Raw genomic sequence first — 23,283 nt, 5'->3', positions numbered from 1 at the left:
TTTGGGAGAACCAAAATGGTGTTATGCAGCGGCAATATGGTTGATCTTAGATTAGGAAAGGACACTGATGCTTTTTGAGAGAGAAAAAGGGTCAAGTTGTTGTACTGATCAGTAGTACACGAAAAATACTAACGGTTTACTACATGTTTGCTGGAGTCATTTCATACCCTAATTCCTGTCAGCCTAGAGAGTTTCCACATTTCCTACCAGGCTCATACATGTGTACCATCAATAGTTCAGTACAATCTTATCTACTGAAATAACATAAAGAGTTTTCCTACCAGGCTCACACATGTGTACCATCAATAGTTCAGTACAATCTTGTACATAAACACCCCCCCTCCCGTTTCCTTTTTATAAGATGTGACCAAGTTTATAAAAATATGTACAATACCATGAAGATATATGTCACGAAGGATTTAATAAAACTAATTTAGAGGTGTATATTTTGGTTGACTTTTTTATAAATTTGGTCAAAAGTTTAACTCAGGAAAATAAATAAATCATATTATAGAAAGAAGCAAATGGAGTAAAAATACTTGTCTCCTAACCTCAAACTTTGGAATATGGATGCCATCTGTAGTTCCCTTCTATTTCGATTGGGGTCTCCGATGAAGATTTCCTAACAATGTAAGGTGTTTAACGAGGTGCTTATAAAATTAAATCGTGTATTTGTATGCATCAGTTTTCATTTCTATACCAAAAGTGGTTAATTAAGCACATGTTCTATAGAAACAAACACTTGTGCTTAAACAAGAACCGATTTATTTTTTGTAAGCACTTTCCAAAGCTCCTTGCATCATACATGCTCTAATAATCCGTCTTTTAACCCACTGCTGACATGGAGGGCTTTCTTGAAAATAACGACATTCTAACAGTTCCACTGCAATAGTCAGTCATCATTCATCACCATGCTCTTCGTGCGGTCCAATCTTGCAACACGGAGGATGAGAACGATTAGACTGAAACCGGGAGGCCACATCCGAACACTAGGGACTTGGGAGGCTGGTCACCGAGTGTTCGGAGGCCACATCCTACCTCTAAAATGATTCTATGGCCCTTCCACCAACTCCCTCCCGCATCTCCCTTCCCTCAATCTCTTAGCTGCCCGGTTATGCGAGACCAAGGAGATAGGACATGAATGTAGATGATGAAGAGAAGGTATCGGGAGAGAGATAAATGTGGAATGGACATACCTTAACTCAAATCTACTGCCACCTACATCAAGCATTGGTGCCCCGGCCAGAGAGACTGAGAGGAGCGAGATATGAAACAATCGAGAGAATTGTGGATGGACAGGTTTTCACGAGGGTGGAGTGAGTCAACGGAAGAAAAAAAAACTTCGATAAATCGCGGGAGGTGAGGCCAAACGCGTCCAGTTGAGATAGTCCGGCAAAATTTTCCTTTTCTCGCCAACCAACGTCTAAGACAAATATTTCAAAATTCAAACTTTCCACGGTCCTATGACCTTCGCATCAACAGACGCTCTTAAACCGAAAACTTTCGAGAAGAATAGCGTGTAGACATATCGCGTGCACAGGTTCTGTAACGCATGCAACGACAGACCGGCGCTCTCGATAACCCGGTCCCACCAGTCACTGACCCACCCGGGCCCACGCCCAGGTTCCTGCCAGCCAGCTGCTGCCGCGGCACACACCCAGCAGCAACCAGCTCTCGCCTCTCGCTCTCTCTCACCCCCCCCCTCCCCCTCCCAACCCCAACCCACCTCCTCGACAAGCACGCGAGGAGAGCGCTCCACAATTTCTGCCCCACGGTCGCGTCGCCTATCTCCCTCCTCCCATCCCCCCCCCTCCCTGCACGGCTCCCGAGGCGCCGCCGCCGCTCCGGATTCACGCCGACCTCCGTCCCCGATGTAAGCCTCCATTCGTTTCCCCCTCTCTAACGTTCCCCCACGGTTCCTTCCCCATTTTGTACGATTTTTTTTTTCAATCCACGCGCGGGCGGCGTTTGCGGCGTCGCGCCCGTCTCGGTTCTCGCACGATCGGACTGCGCGGGGAGCGTCCGGGCGCGATCCGATGGGGTTCTGCCGGCCCGATTCGTTCTCCGGCGGCCGATTCGTTCCTGGCGGTGCTCGGGGTATCTTAGGACACGATGCGATATTTGTCTAGGCGGCGTGTAACCGTGGATTTAGGAGGGAGGTGTGGTTTGCGTTGGATTGGGGTTCCACGATGGGCTGTGATTAGTTTCGAGGCGGATTGAGGCCCGATTTGTTGTAATCTCGCGGGGAAGGTGGGATATTTTCCCCTCCTGGGTGGAGATCCCCTCGTGAGGCATCCGATGATGGAGATGCCCGGCTTCCTTTTGCGGCTATGGTGGCATTCGATTCCACTTAAAAAGGATTTGTGGTGCTATGAAAGCAGGCCGCCTCTTTAAGGCTGCCTGTGATGGCGACGAAGGCCCCAGCCTGATTCCTTCCCAGACTTTTGTCTGTTTGAAGTCTGAACTGCTCATGTTTTGGTTGCTACATCATGGTGAAGGAACAAGATTTCAGCTGAAATATTTGTGTGTATGGTCCGTTACCATTTTCCGTTTTGGCTGTATTTATTGTTTTTGTTGGCTTCTTTTGCATGCGGAGATTGGAAGGAGCGCCGAGGGGTGTGACGCCAGGTCGGGTTGCATGGACGGATAATGCCAGAGCTGCGAAGTGGTGTTCGAAGAGCTCGTCTGAGGTCCAGCAAGGTTGACGACATCGAGGCCGCAGATCAAGTAGCCACTCCAGTGTTGCCAGCTCCACGTGGGAGGGGTGGAAGGCGTGGTCGTGGTGCGGGTGGCAGAGGCAACAAGAAAGCAGCTGCTGCAGTAAGAGGAAGGCCAGCTCCGAAGCCTAGAGGAAAGGGAATCAAGGCTATTGATTTGCAGACTGACCAGCAGCCTTGCCAGGACCTCCCTGAAGCTATTGTTAGAGAGGCAGTTGCCGGCAGAGCCCAGCAGGACCTTGGTTTGAACAAGGCAGCTGACGGGGCTGCCAACTTGAGAATGGATGGTGCAAGTGGTGACAGACTTGCAGCGGCGGAAGATGAAGCCACAACAACGCCAGTGCCTGAGAGGGTATGACTTCTTATTTTCCCTGTTCACTTGTTTACATCTGTTGTCCTGTTGCACCGGTTGATCAAGTATTTCTTTCCATTCCTTTACTGATGCTGTTATTTTTATGCTATGGGCTCAAGGTGCGTATTTTCTTTGGTAGTTTTTGTACCATCATGTAGCAATGCATTGTCATTGATTATTTATATTGTGCCTTATTCTTCTGTTGTAGCATGCATACCTATCTTCTTTGGCAACTAATGTGCCCCTTTTAGAAACTATCAATTACCAGGATGTAATAAGTAACAATGGATGGTTATTCATCTGAATGTCGAACATGGCCAGAAGTTTAACTATGTCTGCGTGAGTGATTGTGTTCAATTGCTTATGCTTGCATGAGAGTAGTCAAGACTGGGTGGCTGTGTTTTCCTAGTATTGTTTTGCAGCAGAAAGCAAACATCTGATGAGATACTAAAGTATAAATCAGACAGACTTGGGGAAAAAGAGTCAATAGATGTTAGTCTTTACTGTGGACTCAGTCTTACTCTCTGTTATATTTGAGGGGACAATCGAACAATTTTATGCTCCTCTGTTCAACAACATATAGAATCAGAGAAGTTTTGCTACTCTGGCAGCAAATCTAAATCCATTTTTGTGCTCTCTTTAGAAAAACGCTATCTGTTTTTCTTTTACCAGGCATTGCTAATTATAGCAGAGCGAAACACATTTCCTGATTTCTATAAATTGGTGACTTTGCAGTGAATGGTCCTACCTCCGTTCCATAATTCTTGTCTCAAATTTGCCCAAAAATAGATGTATCTATTCCAAAAAAGCGTCTAGATACATGTAATATTTCGACAAGAATTATGGAACGGAGGGAGTACATATTTAGGAATGGCTGTGATATCTTCCTTTTCACATAAGTTTTTACGACCCTATTTGGTTTCTCACTTTCTGTAATTCTGCTTAGTTACTTCTCTTATTATGATATTTTAACAGATCTATCAATATTATTTAAATGGTAGAGTTCTACTTCCATGATATAAGCTCCAAAAGTATCTGAACGTTATCTAAAAATTGCAGGTTCAAGTAGGCAGCTCTCCAGAATATATAACAGATAGGAAGCTGGGTAAGGGTGGATTTGGCCAGGTCTATGTTGGCAGAAGAGTAACTGGTGGAGCTTCTCGCATGGGTCCAGATGCATATGAGGTTTTTTTTTTCTGACCTGCCTCATTCGGACACTGAGGTTCTATTTCTTGATCTAATAATCCAATGTTCTATCGATCAATATGCTGTAGGTTGCACTAAAACTTGAGCATCGAAGGAGCAAAGGATGTACTTATGGGCCCCCGTTTGAGTGGCAGGTTTATCAGTAAGAACTACACACAATCAACCCTTTCTACATTCATGTTATTCTCTGTGGTGCATGGCATGCTAAAACTTTTTCTGACAGGACTCTGAATGGTTGTTATGGCATACCATCAGTCCACTACAAGGGTCGCCAGGGAGACTACTACATTCTTGTGAGTTTAACTATAGTTTTGCACTCTAAAGTGCCTCTTAATGTGATCTAATTCATTCAACCTGCATTTCAAAATTCAGGTAATGGATATGCTTGGTCCTAGCCTCTGGGATGTTTGGAATTCAATGGGGCAGACGTAAGTATCTTATCAATCTTTTGACCTTGCCAGCCTGTTTTTCTTACACCTTGCTGAAAGCACCAATGTCCCAACAGGATGTCTCCTCATATGGTTGCTTGCATTGCCGTTGAGTCCATATCTATCCTTGAGAAGCTTCACTCAAAAGGGTAATCATCTAAAGCCATTTATCTCTGACTATGATCCTAAAGTCCATGTACTTCCCATGATTTCATATTCGTTGGTGTTAACACTTGCTCTTCTTCCTATGTTGTCAGTTTTGTCCATGGGGATGTGAAGCCAGAAAACTTTTTGCTTGGTCAGCCGGGATCACCTGATGAGAAGAAGCTTTTCCTCATTGATCTTGGTTTAGGTATGCTATTTAAACAAGTTTCATCTTTGTATGTAGAAATTCAGTTTCATGTTTTCAGTGCGCTATATCCTTCACTCGTAAGTATTGGCCACTTAATAGGATGTTGATACATTTTACGTCCCACTAACCTTCTTAACATGGTTCTTTTCATATTGAATTATGCAGCATCCAAGTGGAAAAAAGCATCATCTAGTCAGCATGTTGAATATGACCAGAGGCCAGACATCTTTAGGTTGGTCCTATACTAGCTTCTTTGTGTACACTAGATAAATGCTCGTGCTTCGCAACATTTTTTTCTTCTATGGCATGAGTTATTTCACCTTTAGTCCCTTAATCTGTGCAAGATAAAATATTATCTCAAAAATCAAAATAAGCATCAATCAAATTAACTAATCAAAGCATCGCGACACATGTCTACTACATACAGTGGATGGCAATTGCCATAATTTCTTGACGGGTTAGTTTGTAAGTGGCAAAATTGGTGAGGGTGAATGACTGCCATTAGCTCAGATCGTTATAAGAGTAAATAGAAAGAAAATTAGTCCCCTAGTACTGACCTACTTTATTTCTACATTTTGCAGGGGAACAATTCGGTATGCTAGTGTCCATGCCCATTTAGGCCGTACTGGTAGTAGGAGGGATGATTTGGAGTCACTTGCATACACCCTTGTTTTTCTAATAAGAGGAAGATTACCTTGGCAAGGGTATCAGGTAGCCATAGATGTGCTTAACAGAGTTTGGCTAATCATTTTCTATTTCTCTCAAGCCTACTTTAATGTTAATGGCTTATTAATACAGGGAGACAACAAGAGCTTTCTTGTTTCTAAGAAGAAAATGTCTACTTCACCGGAGGCACTGTGTTGCTTCTGTCCAACTCCATTCAAACATTTTTTTGAGATGGTCTCTAATATGAAGTTTGATGAAGAGCCAAATTACGCAAAACTTATTTCTCTTTTTGATAGTCTGATCGAAGTGCCTGCTTCAAGACCCATCAGAATCGATGGAGCTCTAAAGGTTTGCACTGCTGTACCCACAACCTGTACCTGTACTCTGTATTTCAATTTTCTTGTATGAGATTGGTCATGCATCTGTTGTGCAAATTATAGGTTGGGCAGAAACGTGGAAGAATGGTTGTAAATCTTGAAGAAGATGAACAGCCTAAAAAGAAAGTTCGATTGGGGAGCCCAGCAACTCAATGGATTTCAGTTTATAATGCTAGGCGGCCCATGAAGCAGCGGTAATTGTTTTAAATATTAAATTGGCGTGAAGTTCTTGCAAATATGTTTGCTTGCCCTGATATTATTTCTTCTGTGATATGTCATTCCCTTGACCTTGAAAAGGGGTCTGTTCTAGTGATTTCAAGTGCCGTTTTAATTGACCTGACTTATCCTTCTTACAAGTATATTACACCCTTGTTCCTATCTGGCAGTCATCACTCACCACACGATCTTCATACTTGAGATCAAGGATTAGATGACTCTACACCTTTAAGCATTAAATGTTCCTAAATAGTTGGATTGACCTGGAGGTGCAGACAGTTACTGTCTTGTGGTGATTCATGTTGCGCACATTCGATAGTTCTTGGTGTGAACTCCACTTCGAAGTGTCGCCCATCTTAGTCATGATAGCAGTGACTTGAATCTATACTATTATGCATTTTTCTAACTGACCCATTCAATGTTCTAGTGATGGAAAGGTTTAGTTTGTGCTCTATTATTATTTAATAATCTTATGTAGTTCCTGTTTGTTTGGCTACACTATCCTCCTACCTAAACTAAATATGATGTTAATGGATGTGACTGTAAAAAGACATTTCTTCTGTCTCTTTATAGATACCACTACAATGTAGCTGATTCAAGGCTGCATCAGCATATAGAAAAAGGTAATGAAGATGGCTTGTATATTAGTTGCGTAGCTTCTTCACAAAATTTTTGGGCTATCATCATGGATGCGGGGACCGGCTTTGGTTCTCAAGTGTACGAACTTTCACAAATTTTCCTGCATAAGGTGCGCTACAGTCTATCCTCTAGTTCGAATTTTGATGAATCCAGAATCCTGACAGTCTTGTTTCCAACTTTCTTTGTAGGATTGGATCATGGAGCAGTGGGAGAAAAACTTCTACATAACAGCTATAGCTGGAGCAACTAATGGAAGCTCATTGGTTGTAATGTCCAAAGGTTTGTAAATTACCTGTTCTCAGTTGATAATTACCGGCTGTTGTCATTTGTTGAAACTGCCCCCTTCAGTGAAAATTAAATGTTTCTATGGAATACTGCTATAGGTTTGACACGAACCAAATACAATCTATGTGCATTCATTCCCGTTCGGACACAAACTTTTAGCAGAACCTCTTGTACAGCAAGGCTATGTAGAGTATCGGCATTGGTGTACGATGGTTGCCACAGCATTGTTGGTGCAGAATGCATAAGTGTGTCATAGATGTTAATATAGATTTGCCATTGGTCATTGTGCTGATATACTAGTGATGAGCAAGCTTCATTAGCACTTTCCTGTTTTAATATTTACATAATGGTTTGATTATATGCTATGCCAATTAAATAAATTATCAGCATCTGTCTACTGTCTTAGATCTTGATGTTTTGTATAGACTGTTGGTCCCTTTCTTTCCATGCTATATCCTTCTAATCTGATCTATTATATCAATACAGGAACTCCATACACACAGCAGTCGTACAAAGTCAGTGAATCTTTTCCGTACAAGTGGATTAATAAAAAGTGGAAAGAAGGGTTTCATGTAACATCTATGGGTACTGCTGGAAATCGTTGGGGAGTTGTCATGTCAAGGAATGCGGGCTACTCCGACCAGGTTAAAACACGTGTCCGCTCTTGTTTGCGATAAATCATTTGGAAAGGATTCTTTGCAAGAATTTGGTTGTTCCTCATCTATTAAATATGAATTCAAAAATATATAACTTCATCTGTGGTAGACACTGATATGCGCATATACATTAAATGATTGCATATGTCCTCACAAAAAACAACAAGACTGTCCATGGGTCTGCATTTCAATTAGGAGTATATCGTTTTGTGCTGTGCTAGCAACTCTCTCGAACATTTGATTGTTCGCATAGAACAAGCAGCAATTTTAGCCTTTGCATGAAACATATCTACATGTAAACATATGCAGCTGCAAGTTTACCTTCAGTCAACCTTAGTGAATTGGTGGTCTTCACAGTTTCTTTCGAGCAAAATGGTAGTAGCCGTGTAGAGTTTTACCAACTGTGAAATTTTAGTAGGTCAATGCCCTAAGGTTACCAATCTGGCGTCACAGCATGACTGGTGATGAGACTGAACTTGTCTTGCAACCTGCAGGTTGTAGAGTTGGATTTTCTTTATCCAAGTGAAGGACTCCATCGTCGATGGGAGACGGGTTACAGAATAACTTCATCTGCAGGCACCCCAGATCAAGCTGCTTTTATCTTGAGCATACCAAAGAGGAAGCCAATGGACGAGACCCAGGAGACCCTTCGGACCTCTGCCTTCCCTAGCAACCATGTGAAGGTACCTTTATGCATATGACTTACAATGACAGGACAAAATCAGATGTTCGATGCTTTGAGAAATATCTTCATTTATATGTCTGAACTTAACCTTGGAACCAAAAAAAAATTCAGGAAAAATGGGCGAAGAACCTGTACATCGCCTCAATCTGCTACGGGCGAACTGCGTGTTGACGGCAGCCAGCTATACTCAAGCTCCAAGCTGAAGTCACCCGAGTTATCAGGGGAGCTGAGCTGAGCCAGAAGAGTTCCTTGACGGAACAAACTTGCTATGACCGGATCCAGGACTTGAGTTGAGTTCAAATGCCTGGCACTGGCCTGGCCTCTTTTGGTGGTACGCTATTCTAATTGTAAAGAATCATGCGAGATGTTGTATCAGTCCTCAGACGCGAACCTGTTCATAAGCTAAGGTCGTGATTCGCCAAACGCAGCGCCCTTTTGGCAGATCCCATTCAGCGATCTATATGATTAATTCGGCTGTTAGATGCTGCTGTCAATCCATGTTCCAACTTTTGATACCTGCGCCCTTTTCTCTCCTTCTGACCGAGCTCCGAGGGAAACCTGAGATCCAGTTGGATTGAGTGATGGTGACGCTCTCGACGCCGCTTTTCTCCTTGGGGGCATCGCTTTTGGAGTTCGCATCTGCCGTGGGTCAAGTGGTTTGTGGGCTGCCTGTCTGCATGGTGTCTGTTAGCGGCATGTGTGGCAGCGAAGACGGTGTGTTGGCTGGCAGCGAAGACGGTGTGTTGGGCTGTGGCGATTGGTAGTCACTCCTCCTACATGTCCGTTGGCTTTCCAGAGTTGATTTTGCTTTGCCGTTGGGAAGTCGGAGTCACCAGCTGTGTGATGACGATGACTCGGTGGAGGAGTGGTTCGTTCTTTGGGGTGTTCAGCGCAGGCCTGCTTTTTACCCCTCCGAAGCTTGCCATCAGAATCGGCGTCTTTTGTTCGCTAGCGAGGGTGACCGGTTGTTTGGCATGGGCCGGCATGTGCTTGCGTGCCTGCAAAGGTAGTGTCCCCGTTCTTGGGCGTTTGTGGGGGAAGTCGGAGTCGCCGGCTCAGAGGAGTGTTTGTGTGATGACGATGACATCAACATTAAACCTCGGCAGTTTTCTTCTTTCTGCAGTGTGTGTTGAGTGTGCGTGGGTGGCCAGGTCGGTCACGTTGTTCGGTTTTCGGTTCGGTTTTTTTTATAAACGGAGCCATTTTATTCTTCTTTAATGCACTGCAGGAACCCCCTGACCTCTTGTCCAGGTTCGGCAAAAAAAAATGACGAAGCGCAGCTGGACGTGCAATCGGAATGTCTTGTTAGTGGATCTATCTTTCTGTGCACCACCACCACCCTGTACTGGGTTATCAGTAGCTCCTGGTGCTGTTATGTTGTGGTTACTGATGGGTTTGTTACCGAGGAAGTGAAGCAGGAGGCCAGGACAGGTTCCTCTCTCACCCGGCCACCAACGTCGCCGGGTGACCCGCCGGCAGCACGACCACCGGCCCCTCCTTGATATCCGCCCTCACTCCCTGCTGCATGTTGCTTCTCTCGGCCTTCTGCGCGCCCTGCTCCTGCTGGCGTTCCGACCGGCCGCCAGGGGCGGACACGCCCGGGCCACCCACCACCTCGACTTGGCCGTTCCCCTCGAGGACCAGCGCGATCGTGGCCGCACGGGTCCTGAAGCTCGGCGCCATCATCGAGCCCTGCATTGCGCCGCGCGGGCGAATGAAGCATCCAGTTTCATCTGATCAATCCGTGTACGTGCTGGAAAATCATTCTCCGTTACTCCATATATAGCGGATGTGCTTTGCTTACGCGGGTGATGTTGGCGAGGCCGAGTTCCACGTCGATGTTTAGGAGGTCGGGGAACTCGTCGCCGGTGATCTCGAACAGCCTGCCGTGGTCGTTGGAGTAGAGCGGCTTCTTGCCCAGCGCCCGTATCAGCCCCGCCGGCACTCGCACGATCACACCCCTGGCGTCCATCTCGGCCTGTATTCTCAACACATCCCCCGCGTTAACCTGTCGACACAGTAAAAACTCCCAAAAAATTAATCAAGCTCGGTAGAATTAAAACATCGAGCTCAAGTGTCTAAATTGATCTCTGAGCTTAGCTAGCGCCGGTTGTCGTTGGCACGCACGTTAAAAGCCGCCTGGAGAACGTCCTCGCTGAAGCCGCCGAAGATGGACCGGCTTCCAAAGCGTCCGGGGGGCGTGGAGACGGGGCTGAAGAGCATGACGGCGCGGAGCCACATTGAATCATGTGTTGGCGGCGTACGCGATGGCGCCGGCCGGGATCACCATGACGTCGCCTTCCCTGACGCAGAAGGACTCCCTCGTCGTCCCGTTCGTCCGCAGCAGCACGGCCACGCCTTCCCCTTCCTTGACGTAGAACGCCTCGTCGGCGTCCTTGTGGCTGGGCAGCAGGACCGCGCGCGGCGCCAGCTCTAGCATGGCGACGCGGCGGGCGCCGGCGGGGGTGTCCCGGAGCAGCTCGTCGGTGAAGCGGTCCAGCACGCGGAACCGGCCCCCTTGCGGCTGCTTCCCCGTCGGAGTCCAGTCCCGGAAGCTCTCCTCGCCGAAGATGTACGGCCGCCCTTCTGCTGCATCCGGCCTCCTGACGGCCTCCGCGTGGCTCCCGGTGATCAACGACGCGAAGGACGAGAGGGAGAGGAGGACGAGTGCTAGCACTAGCAATGGCGATCTTCGTGCCGCGGGCTTCATGGTGAATTGGTGATTCGGTCGGAATTGAAGCTGGTGATAGGTGACCATCGAGCTAGCTAGATTAATTGGATGAATGGTGAACCCTCTGGAGGAGTGATGGAATATATAGAGGGGTTTGCGAGGAGAGAACGTAGCCATGCGTGCGTGGCCAGCTGGAGTTCCGGATGTGTACTTGGTGGTCTGTAGAAGAAATTGAGAGCCTCATGCATGCGTGCAAAGGACTACAGGAGTACAAGAGCTATCTTTTTTTCTCCAAAATAACGATCTGGCATAGCACGTTTGTTCTTCGAGAGAACTCCATATTTGCCATCCAAATTTTGTCCAAATGTCCAAATGACAAGAAAAAAAAAATCCGATTCCAAATCTGCCACTCAAATTTTGTATGAGATACAAATATACCACTACAACGAGTTGACCGTCAGTTGACCGTTAAGTAAGAGATGGAAAGACAATAGGTAGTATTCCCTCCATTTCATAAAGAATGACGCCCACGCTTTTCGAGATCGAACTTTGCCAACGATTAGACCAATTGTCTGTAGATTATATGTTACAAATTTTATATCGTTGAAAAGATTTTTGAAATACGAATTCAATGATATAACTTTTGTAACACATAAGTCTCAAATCATTAGTCTAATTATTGGTCAAAGCAAAATCTTGAAATGCGTACGTGCCATTCTTTGTGAAATGGAGGGAGTATGTTGATTTTCCCTTTACGACAAAATACCCATTTTAGAATATTTATAATTCCAGATTTTTATGATGTTAGTAACACGCAATTTTGGAATAGGCTTCAACATAAAAATGAAACAATGATGATTTTGGCATAACAAATTGGGGCCGCCGTGCCAGCTGTGGGAGAACGCCGTTGCACCAGCCAGAGAAACCGCCGCCGAGCCGCCTTGGGGAGAGAAAGGGGAGACGAGATTTGGTGGCAGAGAACGGGTTGTCTCGTGGGAGAGAGAGTGGTTCATATAGATTTTACTTTTCTTTAGGATTGATTTTTTCTTTAACCTGTGGACCCACGGGTAGTTTGGTCAATATGAAAAAACTGACAGTTGTTCATTTCTTATTTAACTGTCAACTAATAGTCAACTCACTGTAGTGGTATATTTATGCCCCTAGCAAAATTTGAGTGGTAGATTTGGAACAGGGAAATTCTAGGATGGGATTTGGACATCTCACTAAAAATTGATGTCAAATATGGAATTTTCTCCTTTGACATGGAATGCACAGGTTCCATTGAAAAAATAAAGTGAAATCCATGTTTGTTTGAATCTAGTTTAAAATTTTAAGGTAGAAGATTTCAGCGATTTTTATAATTTTGTTCAAAGTTCTATTGAAATCTTTAACCTTACTTCCAACCAAGCAGGTCGGGTCGCTTGCGTGCACCCTAAATGGTTAAGCCACACGAGCTCATTTGATCTTGAACCGTACAATCTCGATCTAATGGTTTGTGACAATAGTTTTTAAGTTTACGCTGAATACCTCGCCAAATACGGAATAGCTATCTACTCCTTCAGTTCCATAATTCTTGTCTCAAATTTGCTCAAAAATGAATGTATCTATTCCTAAAAGGTGTTTAGATGACAAGAATTATGGAATGGATGAAGTATTTTTTTAATGCAACACATAAGCTCCATTAATTAACTCGGCACACTGCATAATCGCCGGACGCACGGGACACCTTGCATCGCCCAAGGGCTTAGGCATGGGACAACCTGGCTTTATTGACTGGAGGAAGACGGCACAAACGTGCAAATGGAGGAGTACTAATGTACACTGTACAGGACAAACACCAAATCGTCGTCACCCGATTAATTGGTGAAGCAGAAGCAAAAATACATCTTTCACCCGATGCACATGCAGGCCCAGGAGGCCAGGATTCGGTTTGTGTCTTTTCATGCTTGTGAAATTGCTGGTCCTGCTGGGAAGTGATGCTACAGAAGAGTACGTACTGACGGACTGACCGCTAGCTAGCTGGCCGTCATTTCTGTGTGCTGCAGCACGCCATGTTGACTTTTTATACTTGCTGCTTCCCGTTTCCGTGACCAAATCTTCGGCATCTGCAGGTACCGGGTGTCCTGTTCCTTCCTCACGACCTCACGTTTTACCCTAGCAATTGCTCGTGCCGGAGCGGATGAGCACTCTGAAGACTGAAGTTGCCCCCACGACCGTGGGGAATAGTAGATCTTTACGCGTTAGCTTAGGGAATCCGCGTGAGAAATGTAGGATCGGGATCGGTGCACTTTGAGGTTTTGGGCCGGAAGAAAATGACCCGGAAATTTTGGGGCCCACTAGTACAATTGATCCATGATGTACCGACGAAAGAGATACTTGGCCCATGATCGTCTTGGCCTGATGTCTGATGACCATGCATGTGGCGATACACCAGTTGCATGATATGGTCCAAGGAGTTCCCGCGTGTGCGCTAAAAAAAAACACCAAAAAAAAAAGAAGTTCCCGCGTGCAGTTCAAGCCCTCGAACCACCTCGCCGGACGCAGCAAGGATGGATCATGGATGAGAAGAGCCATCGTCACACACTGACAGTTCAAAAAAGTGTACAGTGTACACACACTGACACGGGTGGGGCATAGGTCACGCGGCAGCAGATCCAAGTATCCAACTTCTTGATTTCCTGATACCAATGCTTTTGATCTCCGGGGAAATCCCTATGAATTGAAGAAAAGATCTACTAAAGCAAGTGGTGAGGAATATCCAACCATTGTCTCGACCCGACGAGACCCTGCGGCGACACACAGAGCTTGGAGTACTAGTATTCCTTCTTCCACAACTTCCAAGGCGCCGGTCATGTCATCCCCCCTCTCGGTCTCGGCCGCCTGCTGCTGCTCTCTGCCGGCCTCCATCAATGTCGCTCCTCCACCCCACAACCCGCCTCCATCCAGCAGCTTCCTCCCCCTCCTCATATACCTCCCCACCCTCCAGGACTGGCCGGCCACCATCTCGCGCGCGTCGCCGCCGCTAGCTCAAACCCTATTCGCATCTCGCTCTCGCTCTCGCCGCCGGTGCGCTGCCATGAGAGCGGCATCGGAGGCGGCCGCGCGCGCCTCCCCCGACGAATCTACGGTGGCGGCTGCGCATGCCATCGCACGGCCCGTGCATTGTCCCCCCCCCCCCCCATTTTGAAAGCTTCTCTTGTTGATCGATCGATCATGACCTTGATCCGGGGTGCTCATGCCCCGGCTACAAGGTTGATTGTACACTGCAATGCGGTGCTCGTTGTTGTTTGTTTGATGTGGTCCTCTGACCGACTCACCCTACCAAATCTCTGCACGCCCTAATTGTTTACTTGGTTTGGTAGCTATTTTTCACCGCCGCATGCTTGATCAACTATCTACTTCTATCCATGGGCTGTTCATTGTTCTGCTATATGCTCTCGTGCATTTTGGTGGCCCTTTGATAAATCGGGAGTAACATATAGTACTCCGCATAACAGATAAGAACACATTTTCTAATTTCCCCATCTTGTCAGCTCGGTAGGCAAGGGAAATACTGCATTTTCTGGAATCATGACTAACTTGCAATATCAACAAAGTAGTTTTCTGATGTGTTTTCCTAGTCATGCTTAGTTTTTAGATGAAGTCTGCATCTCCCTCCTGTTGATGTTATAACTGACAATACTGTTAACAGTTTATATGCTAGAGTTTACTGCCACCATGTCACGGTTCTACTGATAACAGTGTTATATGCTACAGTTTTACTGCCATGAATTAATATTTTAAAATTCTAAATCTTATCTAACTATTGCAGGTTGATGTAGATAACTGCCCAGGATATGCAACTGGCAGGAAGTTAGGTAAAGGTGGCAAGGTGTATGTTGGCACACGAATACCTGTTCTCTCTGGAGGTTCACGCAAGGGTCGAAATGCATACCAGGTTTCTCTACCTGCTTTAGATGGACACCAAAAATTGTTTCCTGATTTATTAAAACCTAAGCTGGATTCTCTTCAATACATGTTGCACTATGCATCAATCGACGACTAATGTAACCCTCCTTTATCCAAAAAATACCTCATCTGGATCAATATCACGTAGGTTGCACTCAAATTTGATCATCGAAGAAGCAAAGTAGGTATCTATGAAGCCTATGACCCCCCATTTGAGTGGGAAGTCTATGAGTAAGAACTGATCACAACCATCCCTTTTCGATCACGTTTATATAATTCTTCCTATAGCATGACATTGAACTGTTTGTGATCAGGACTCTCAAGAATTGTTATGGCATACCATCAGTCCTCTACAAGGGTTGCCAGGGAAATTACTACATTCTTGTGAGTCTAATTGTTCGATAAAAAACTTGGCAGGCGAGGGGAGGGTTGTACAGCTTTAGGTTAGCCTTGCTGCCGGTGTAGAGCAACATTAGTACTAAGGGGTGTCAGATGCTTGATGGGTCTAGGTGTTAGTTAACACGTTGATGTTTTTTGAGTATGTTCAGTCCCACTCATTGGGAAGGCTTAATCTTATGTTAGGAGAGTCACTTGGGGGTACTAGAAGTCGAGGTTTTCCTTCAAATATTCTCTAGATCTTCTCCTTGATTTCTTTCAAAGAGATGCGAATGGGTTACAAGCCTATGGAGGTGAGTTTAAAGGCTGGGGTCATTGACGAATGACCAATGCTACCCTTCGCGGGAGTGAAAAAGTGAGGAAAAGAGAGGAATTTGGTCGATGCTTTATGGTAGACCAAATGGTGCATCGTGGACCATTTGACTTATCCATCCATCCCCTGCTTCTTTTCCATCTTGCCTCCTCTTCTAATTTTCTTCAATCCTTTTGCTCATTTGACCATGTCTTGACTTGATGACTTGTGGACCAATCCTTGTTGGCTTGACCTACACCTAGTTGGCATGTTGACCGCCCAAAGCTTTCATTGACTTGGCGTCGCCAAGTAGGGCTGGGCCCGGCCCATAGAAGGGAATTATTATATCCCAACCAGCCTCTCGGTTTCTTTTTTTCTTTGGTTTTTTGTATCGAGTTGTTTGTTTTGCATCATCTTGACGCTCTCTTATAATAAAACGACACACTTTTGGGTACATGTTTGGGAAAAAATGCACTCGTTTGGCACCATGCATCAATCGACGAATGAGGGAATCCTCCTTTATCCAAAACAAACCTCATCTGGATCAATATCGTGTAGGTTGCAACAAGATTTGATCATCGAAATAGTTGACATGTTGACGGACAGCCCAAGGCTTCCATTGACTTCTTCGTCGTCACGTATGGCTGGGCCTGGCCCATATAAGGGAATTATTATATCCCAACAAGCCCCTCGATTTCTTTTTTTCTTTCTGTTTTTGTCGAGTTGATTGCTTTGCATCCTCTTGACGCTCTCTTCTAATACAAAATGACACACTTTTGGGTGCATGTTTGGGAAAAACTGCACTCAGAAATGTTTGGTAGTAACTCACTATGATATTATTTTTTATTGAAACATCTTTCTAAAATTTCAGGTAATGGATATGCTTGGTCCTTCCCTCTGGGACGTTTGGTATTCACAGGGACATGAGTAAGTATCTTGTCATTCTTTTCATCCTCTCCACTTGTTTTCCATACTCGATGAAAGTATCAACACATGTAACAGGATGTCAGTTCGTATGGTTGCTTGTATTGCTGTTGAGGCCATATCAATTCTTCAGAATATTCATTCCAAAGGGTAATTTAAAGCCATTTGATGTTTCTGAGATGCATTTCCCATTTTTTATTCATCGATGATAACGGCTGATGTGCCTCCTATTATCGCCAGCTTTGTACATGGTGATATTAAACCTGAAAACTTTTTGCTTGGTCAACCTGGATCAGCTGATGAGAAGAAGCTTTTCCTGATTAGTTTCGGTTTAGGTATGTATTTCTTAAGGTATTTTCATGTCTGCACGAAGACATACAGTCTAATGTTTTCAACACGCACTATGCCCTTTGCTCAAGGCGTCTGCTGCTTTATAGAATGCTGTTGATGTTGAAATGATGCAGCATCCAACTGGAAAACAAAAGGAGGAGCATCCAGTATGCATGTTCAATACGATCAGAGGCCAGATACCTTTAGGTTGGTTCTTACTATTTGTTCTAAATAAAATAATGTTACCTATTAAGTTTCTTTTTTTTCTTTCGGCATCTTGTAGGTGGACAATATATGCTAGTGTCCATGCCCATTTAGGTCGTACAGGCAGTAGGAGGGATGATTTGGAGTCACTAGCATACACCCTTATATTTTTGTTAAGAGGAGGCTTACCATGGCAAGAATGTCAGGTAGACCTAGATGTGCTTCACAGAGTTTGACTTGTATTTTCTACTCGCTCCGTATTTTAGTGTTGATGGCTTATTATTAATACAGGGTTATAACCAGAACTTCCTTTTTTTTAAGTTAAACTGTAACAGCTGCAAGAACTTTCTTGTTTGTAAGAAGAAAATGGAGACTTCTCCAGAGATGCTGTGTCACTTCTATCCAGCTCCATTCAAACATTTTCTTGAGATGGTCACTAATATGGAATTTGATGAAGAGCCAAATTATGCAAAACTTATTTCTCTCTTTGATAGTCTGATCGAAGTGCTTGCTTCAAGACCCATCAAAATAGATGGAGCTCTGAAGGTTCACACTGCTGTACCCACGGCCTTTACATATACTCTGCGCTTCAATTTCTTGTATTAAACTTGGCCATGCATCTGTTGTGCGAATTATAGGTTGGGCAGAAACGTGGAAGAATGGTTGTAAATCTTGAAGAAGATAAACAGCCTAAGAACAAAGTTCGGTTGGGGATCCCAGCAACTCAATGGATTTCGGTTTATAATGCTAGACGGCACATGAAGCAGCGGTAATTGTTTTAAAATATGAAATTGGTGGAAGTTATTTTATTTTTTATGCTTTCTATAACAGACATTATTTCCTCTATGAATTCCCATACCCTTGTGCTGTGTCTCCTGTACACATTATTGACCAAACTTACACACTCCCCCTCCCTGCCTGCGGCATGGTTAGCAGTCATCACATGATCTTCATACCGAGATATGCAAAGAAAAATCTAACTAAATCATCATGCTAGTTCTGTTGATGGATGGGTTTAGTTTGTGCTTTAATATTATTTAAGCTTAATAACTCATGTTTGTTTGGCCACATATGCTACTTCCATGTTCTTGAGTTTGGGATATTTGAAGCCTGCCTTTTTCTTCAGTTATTGATTGATCGATAATTTACCTCCTTCCTAAATTGAATATGATATTAGTCTGTGACTGTAAAAGACATTTTTTCTGTGTGTTTTTTATAGATACCACCATAATGTAGCCGATTCAGAGTTAAATCAGCATATAGAGAAAGGCCATGAAGATGGCTTGCACATCAGTTGTGTCGCTTCTTCAGCAAATTTTTGGGCTCTCATCATGGAGGCTGTGACCAGCTTTGGTTCTCAAGTTTATGAGCTTTCACAAATTTTCCTTCGCAAGGTGTGCTATGGTCTCTACCCTCCCTAGACCCTAGTTGGAATGTTGATGAATCCATAATCCTGAATTCCTGACACAGTTTTGTTTCTAATTTTGCATCTAGGATTGGATTATGGAGCAGTGGAAGAGGAACTTTTACATAACAGCGATAGCTGGAGCAACCAATGGAAGCTCATTGGTTGTAATGTCCAAAGGTTTGTAAATTACCTCTCGACTGTCGATGACTGTTCTGTTCTTACTGGCATGCTGTCTTTTGCTGTAAATGCCCCCTTCACGACAGATTAAATTTTCGGAGAGAATTCTGCTACCAAATGACACAGCTCACTTTCAATACGATGCATCACTACAACGTTTGATCACACAGCTTGCATGGGGTCAAAATGAGGGAGGTCACTGTATTATATCATCGTACCAAATTCATAGATGACAATCGTTCCCTTGATAAAATGAGCAGTTGTCTTGAAACAAACTTTTAGTAGAGCCTCTTGTGCACCAAGGTTATGTAGAGGTCGAGGTCGTCAGAATTGGCGTGTGGAGGTTGCACATCATCGTTGGTATACAATACATAATTGTGTCATGGACTATGTATATTGATTTGCCATTTACCATTGTTCTGATAAACTAGCGATGAGCGGACAATTGTTACCAGTTAAGTTTTGATACATACATAACTTTTGGGCATTACAATAATTAAATAATTGTCAACATCTGACGATTGTCATGATGTCTCATGTAAACCGCTGTTCCCTTTTTCCATGTATCCTTCTAGTCTGATCTTTGTTATCTCCACAGGAACTCCATACACACATCAGTCATACAGGGTCGGTGAATCTTTTCCTTACAAGTGGATTAAAGAAAAGTGGGCAGAAGGTTTGCATGTTACATCTATGGGTACTGCTGGAAATTGTTGGGGAGTTGTCATGTCAAGGAATTCAGGTTACTTGGACCAGGTAAAAACATGCGCCTGCACTTCTTTTTTGTAATGAATCGTTTATAAAGAATCCTTCTCAGGAATTTGGTTCCGCATGTGTTAAATAACTCTGATCTGCGTTAAACATTCATATGCACATATACACTGAACGACTCTCCTACCAAAAAAAATCTTTTAAACAGTTAGATGATCACTTTCGACAACCTGCAATCTGTGCCTCAATGTAAAATAGTGACATTAAACATATGCTGCTGCAAAAATGCGATCAGTTAATCTTAGAGAACTGGTGCTCTGGCACATTATTTTTATTAAAAAAAGCAATACTGTGTAGAGCTGTACCTAGTCTGAGTTTTTTTACATAGCGTTGTGGCATGGCAAGTGACGAACCGAAGCTGTGCTAATTGCATCCTGCAGGTTGTAGAGTTAGATTTTCTATATCCAAGCGAAGGACTCCATCAGCGATATAAAGCTGGTTACAGGATAACTTCATGTGCAGCCACGGCTGACCAAGCTGCGTTTATCATGAGCACAGCCAAGACGAAGCCAATCGACGAAGTTTGTCTAATTTCTGACTTCCCCAGCAAGGATATACAGGTACCTCTACATGTTTGTTTTGGTTCAGATGCCTGAACATAACCGTGGAATTCCAAATTTTCAGGAACAGTGGGAAAATAACCTATACGTCACCTCGATCTGCTATGGGCGAACCGCTTGTTGATGGCCATGTACGATCTCCAAGGCGAATTCGAACGATTTATAAAGTTGGCCTCGGTAGGATTTATTTTGGGGATTTTGAATTGCAAATGACTGGCGCTGGCATCTTGCATTGAGGTACCTAGCCCTCATTGTCATGGGTTGTTTTACCATCGGATTGTCCATAAGCTAAGGTCACATTTGCCAAGTGTGTATTATTTCGATCTCTAGTTTCTATAGCTCTGTTCTAGCCAACCTGAGAGTCAGCTGCTGATGGCGTCCTTGTCAATCTGTCATCAGGGGCAAAGCTGGACATGAGAAACGTGCACCTGAAAAATGTGTATCATCTCAGTTCGGATAACAGAACAGCAGTGATTATGGAGGACTAGTTTAATTCTCTCAGGCCAGCATTACTCCTATTACACTTGGCGCGGCCAAAGGACTCGTGGTGGGAGATGTTGGTCTCCTGCCACTTGCGCGGCTTCTCCACGGACTAGAGCAGTATCTTGTGCAAGGAAGTGAGCGCGAGACTCTGGACGAAGTCGTCACACACCATCTCAAACCTCTTCCCGTCCTTGGTGATCACAGAAAGCCTAATTACTACGGCCCGTGCAATCTGGCAACACATCGTGCCTGGACGGCCTGGAAAGAACCACGGGCCTCAGCCACGCCGGCCCGAAAGAGAACTTCCTTGACGCTTGAGCCCGCGCCCGATTATGGATAGCGACGGTCGCATTCTGAGCGTGGCGTTTCTAATAAAGAAAGAGAAAGAAATACACATGGCTCGCAGCGAGAGCATGACACTTGTCATGAGTTTTTCTCCCTAGAGAGAACTTGTCAGCGACTCTGTTTCCGGTGGCTGAGCTCTTCCATGCACGGCTTGGCATCTGGCATGTGCAAGAGCCGGCCGGTGTGGGGCGGCGCGGACGGCCGGTGGGATGGTACTAGTATAAAACATTCGCCGTGCACGGGGCCGGGCCGGCCGGCCGGGGAGGGTACTATAAGTCTATAACTACAACTACTAGTTGTACAATACGCCGCGCACGGTCCGCGAGGCAGGCCGGTCGCCGTCTCCATGGAAGCAAATACGCAACGCGAATAGAAAAGCAAAGCCCCAGACCAGTCAGTGTTGGTGGGGTGGTCACCCCCCGGCTGGCTCCCGCATCTGCAAACGCCGCTTTGGCCTTGATCGAGAAGCGAATCCCAGGGATTCTATCATGCCTTTCCCAAAAGCCGTGGAGACGATGATTAGCCGGAACGTGCACATATGTTTGCTTACTTACTGCTCAACAGACAGTAAATTAACCACCATCGATTGATCCACCAGCTTTTCTGACCAACTAGGTAGCTGCTACCCATAAGCACGCAGGCAGCAAACAGCCTCTGCCTAAGAACGTTCATTTCGCATCGCCGGCATAATTTCCTCTCACAAGTTGCCGCTGCATGCGTGTCTTGTCTTGTGGCGCCATTCACGTACTATTTCACTGTGTACTGACATGTGGGTCTAGCTAGCTAGGGGTGCTAGTGAAGGACACAAGTAGCTAGATCTTAATTCAATTCCCTCGAGATGGCTATGGTATTGGTACGGTTACTGATGCACGCATAGTACGGGGACCAGCCATTTGCATCTGCATGGGAGAACAGAGAACGGCAATCTAGCTAGCTAAAATAGCCATGGCCATGGGAGAAGATCAGAAGAGAGTAAATTTTATTCATTCCTTACGGCCATCAAGTACGTGGACACGCCTCAAAGCGAGATCCTATGCTCGATACTGTGGTTAGCGCGCAAAGCCATGGATCGCAGAGCAAACTATTCGCTTTGGGAAGTAAAGCAGATGGTGTTAGAAAGAAGCAAACAGAATTATCCCTCCCCGAGAGAGAGAGATGATCGATGTATATATGCTGCCTCGGTCTGCCGTGGCAGGGCGGGAGGCAGGGGTCTGGATCGAAACCACGGGGGCTCCATGGCTGTCGCGCGGACACATGCATGCATGCATGCGCGCGCGCGCCCATCATCCAATATCGCTCGATCTAATTAATAGCAAAATTAGCGAGTTCAAACTTAGCGTATCGTCCTAGCTCGTGCATGTGCTGGATATGATTATTGTGCATTCCTGATCCAACAAAATGTTGGCGGCCAAGTTAGTCAGGGGACTTAATTATGCATGCATGCATGTAATGGATGCTGCCGCGCTCGAGGTGATAGTCTGATACGTACTAGGTGCCAGGACGGACGGACGTGCAGCTAGCCGTGCAGGCCGGCATAAAGGCCGCGCGGATATGCATGCATGGGAGATAGTATAGGCTACGGAGCTGAGCTCTGCTGCGTGTACTGACCCAAAGATCGATCGTAAGTGCAACGCAGAGCCCGCATGCAGCCGTGCCAAGCTAATGCTGCAACGCATGCATGCATAGCTTCCGGCCGTGTACTCTCCCATCCCTTGTACGGGTACACACGTACTGTTATTAATGTACTCGTATTGTTTGATGCTTCTCTTTGTATTTACGTATTCGTATTAAATATATATACTGTGTGTTTTGTAGTAGTATACAGTTCTTTTCAGGGTGTTTGGCGCATGCCTCGTCCACTCCGAAACTTGGGTAAACTAGCCAGCTAGTAGGCCGGAAAACGGTGCATGCAACATGCACGCACGGTCGGTTTTTTTGTGGCGCCATATGTAGGCGTGCATGGCTTCAAATCTTGGGTGGACGCGCGTTTAATCCCACGTAACCACGTAAAGACAAACGTGAAAAGATGCACGCACGATACGTACGCAAAATAAAAATAAAAAAAACCTAGAAAACGCTAAGCTAGAGTAAGCTTTGATATGGGACTGTGGGCATACATATATCGTATCAGACACGTACTCCGATGTGGGTCGCACGCACGCACGCAAAGGGGCGCTAGCTATGCATCGATCGGC

At 45.1% G+C, this 23,283-nt stretch overlaps 2 protein-coding genes and 1 pseudogene across 4 annotated transcripts; 2 read left to right on the top strand and 1 right to left on the bottom strand.

The window, feature by feature from the left end:
- Positions 1-1,709: 1,709 nt before the first annotated feature.
- Positions 1,710-9,090, top strand: LOC100829940 (casein kinase 1-like protein HD16). Of its 2 annotated transcripts, none has more exons than XM_014897233.2 (17): positions 1,710-1,873; positions 2,605-3,069; positions 4,129-4,254; positions 4,344-4,417; positions 4,499-4,568; positions 4,648-4,703; positions 4,781-4,852; positions 4,961-5,055; positions 5,221-5,287; positions 5,637-5,766; positions 5,854-6,069; positions 6,162-6,292; positions 6,888-7,062; positions 7,142-7,232; positions 7,725-7,882; positions 8,389-8,577; positions 8,691-9,090. In XM_014897233.2, the coding sequence occupies exons 2-17, from the start codon at positions 2,650-2,652 to the stop codon at positions 8,748-8,750; spliced, it is 2,130 nt and encodes a 709-aa protein (XP_014752719.1). In that variant the 5' UTR covers positions 1,710-1,873; positions 2,605-2,649; the 3' UTR covers positions 8,751-9,090. The 2 variants fall into 2 exon arrangements, with proteins under 2 accessions (XP_014752719.1, XP_010228605.1); XM_010230303.3 differs by having other exon boundaries at positions 2,597-3,069.
- Positions 9,091-9,860: 770 nt separating this feature from the next.
- LOC104581956 lies at positions 9,861-11,635 on the bottom strand (annotated as a pseudogene).
- A 3,880-nt stretch (positions 11,636-15,515) lies between these two features.
- Positions 15,516-20,567, top strand: LOC100844718 (casein kinase 1-like protein HD16). 2 transcript variants are annotated; one of them, XM_024457319.1, is made up of 13 exons: positions 15,516-15,641; positions 16,758-16,813; positions 16,889-16,960; positions 17,051-17,145; positions 17,275-17,347; positions 17,424-17,550; positions 17,636-17,890; positions 17,983-18,113; positions 18,564-18,738; positions 18,839-18,929; positions 19,528-19,685; positions 20,081-20,260; positions 20,325-20,567. In XM_024457319.1, the coding sequence occupies exons 2-13, from the start codon at positions 16,761-16,763 to the stop codon at positions 20,382-20,384; spliced, it is 1,470 nt and encodes a 489-aa protein (XP_024313087.1). In that variant the 5' UTR covers positions 15,516-15,641; positions 16,758-16,760; the 3' UTR covers positions 20,385-20,567. The 2 variants fall into 2 exon arrangements, with proteins under 2 accessions (XP_024313087.1, XP_024313088.1); XM_024457320.1 differs by lacking the exons at positions 15,516-15,641; positions 16,758-16,813; positions 16,889-16,960 and having other exon boundaries at positions 17,067-17,145; positions 17,248-17,347.
- The last annotated feature ends 2,716 nt before the right edge of the window (positions 20,568-23,283 follow it).

The sequence above is a fragment of the Brachypodium distachyon genome, chromosome 1 (genome assembly GCF_000005505.3).
Source record: "Brachypodium distachyon strain Bd21 chromosome 1, Brachypodium_distachyon_v3.0, whole genome shotgun sequence".
Classification (NCBI taxonomy): Eukaryota; Viridiplantae; Streptophyta; class Magnoliopsida; order Poales; family Poaceae; genus Brachypodium; species Brachypodium distachyon.
This window is presented reverse-complemented; position numbering and strand designations above follow the sequence as displayed.

Excerpts from the sequence above, each read along its gene's own strand:
- LOC100829940 (XM_014897233.2), top strand. The coding sequence starts at position 2,650 with ATGCCAGAGCTGCGAAGTGGTGTTCGAAGAGCTCGTCTGAGGTCCAGC. Across the intron at positions 5,288-5,636 it reads CAGAGGCCAGACATCTTTAG|GGGAACAATTCGGTATGCTA; the intron begins GTTGGTCCTATA and ends TACATTTTGCAG. Across the intron at positions 8,578-8,690 it reads TCCCTAGCAACCATGTGAAG|GAAAAATGGGCGAAGAACCT; the intron begins GTACCTTTATGC and ends AAAAAAATTCAG.
- LOC100844718 (XM_024457319.1), top strand. The coding sequence starts at position 16,761 with ATGGATATGCTTGGTCCTTCCCTCTGGGACGTTTGGTATTCACAGGGA. Across the intron at positions 16,961-17,050 it reads CAGAATATTCATTCCAAAGG|CTTTGTACATGGTGATATTA; the intron begins GTAATTTAAAGC and ends TATTATCGCCAG. Across the intron at positions 17,146-17,274 it reads CCTGATTAGTTTCGGTTTAG|CATCCAACTGGAAAACAAAA; the intron begins GTATGTATTTCT and ends GAAATGATGCAG.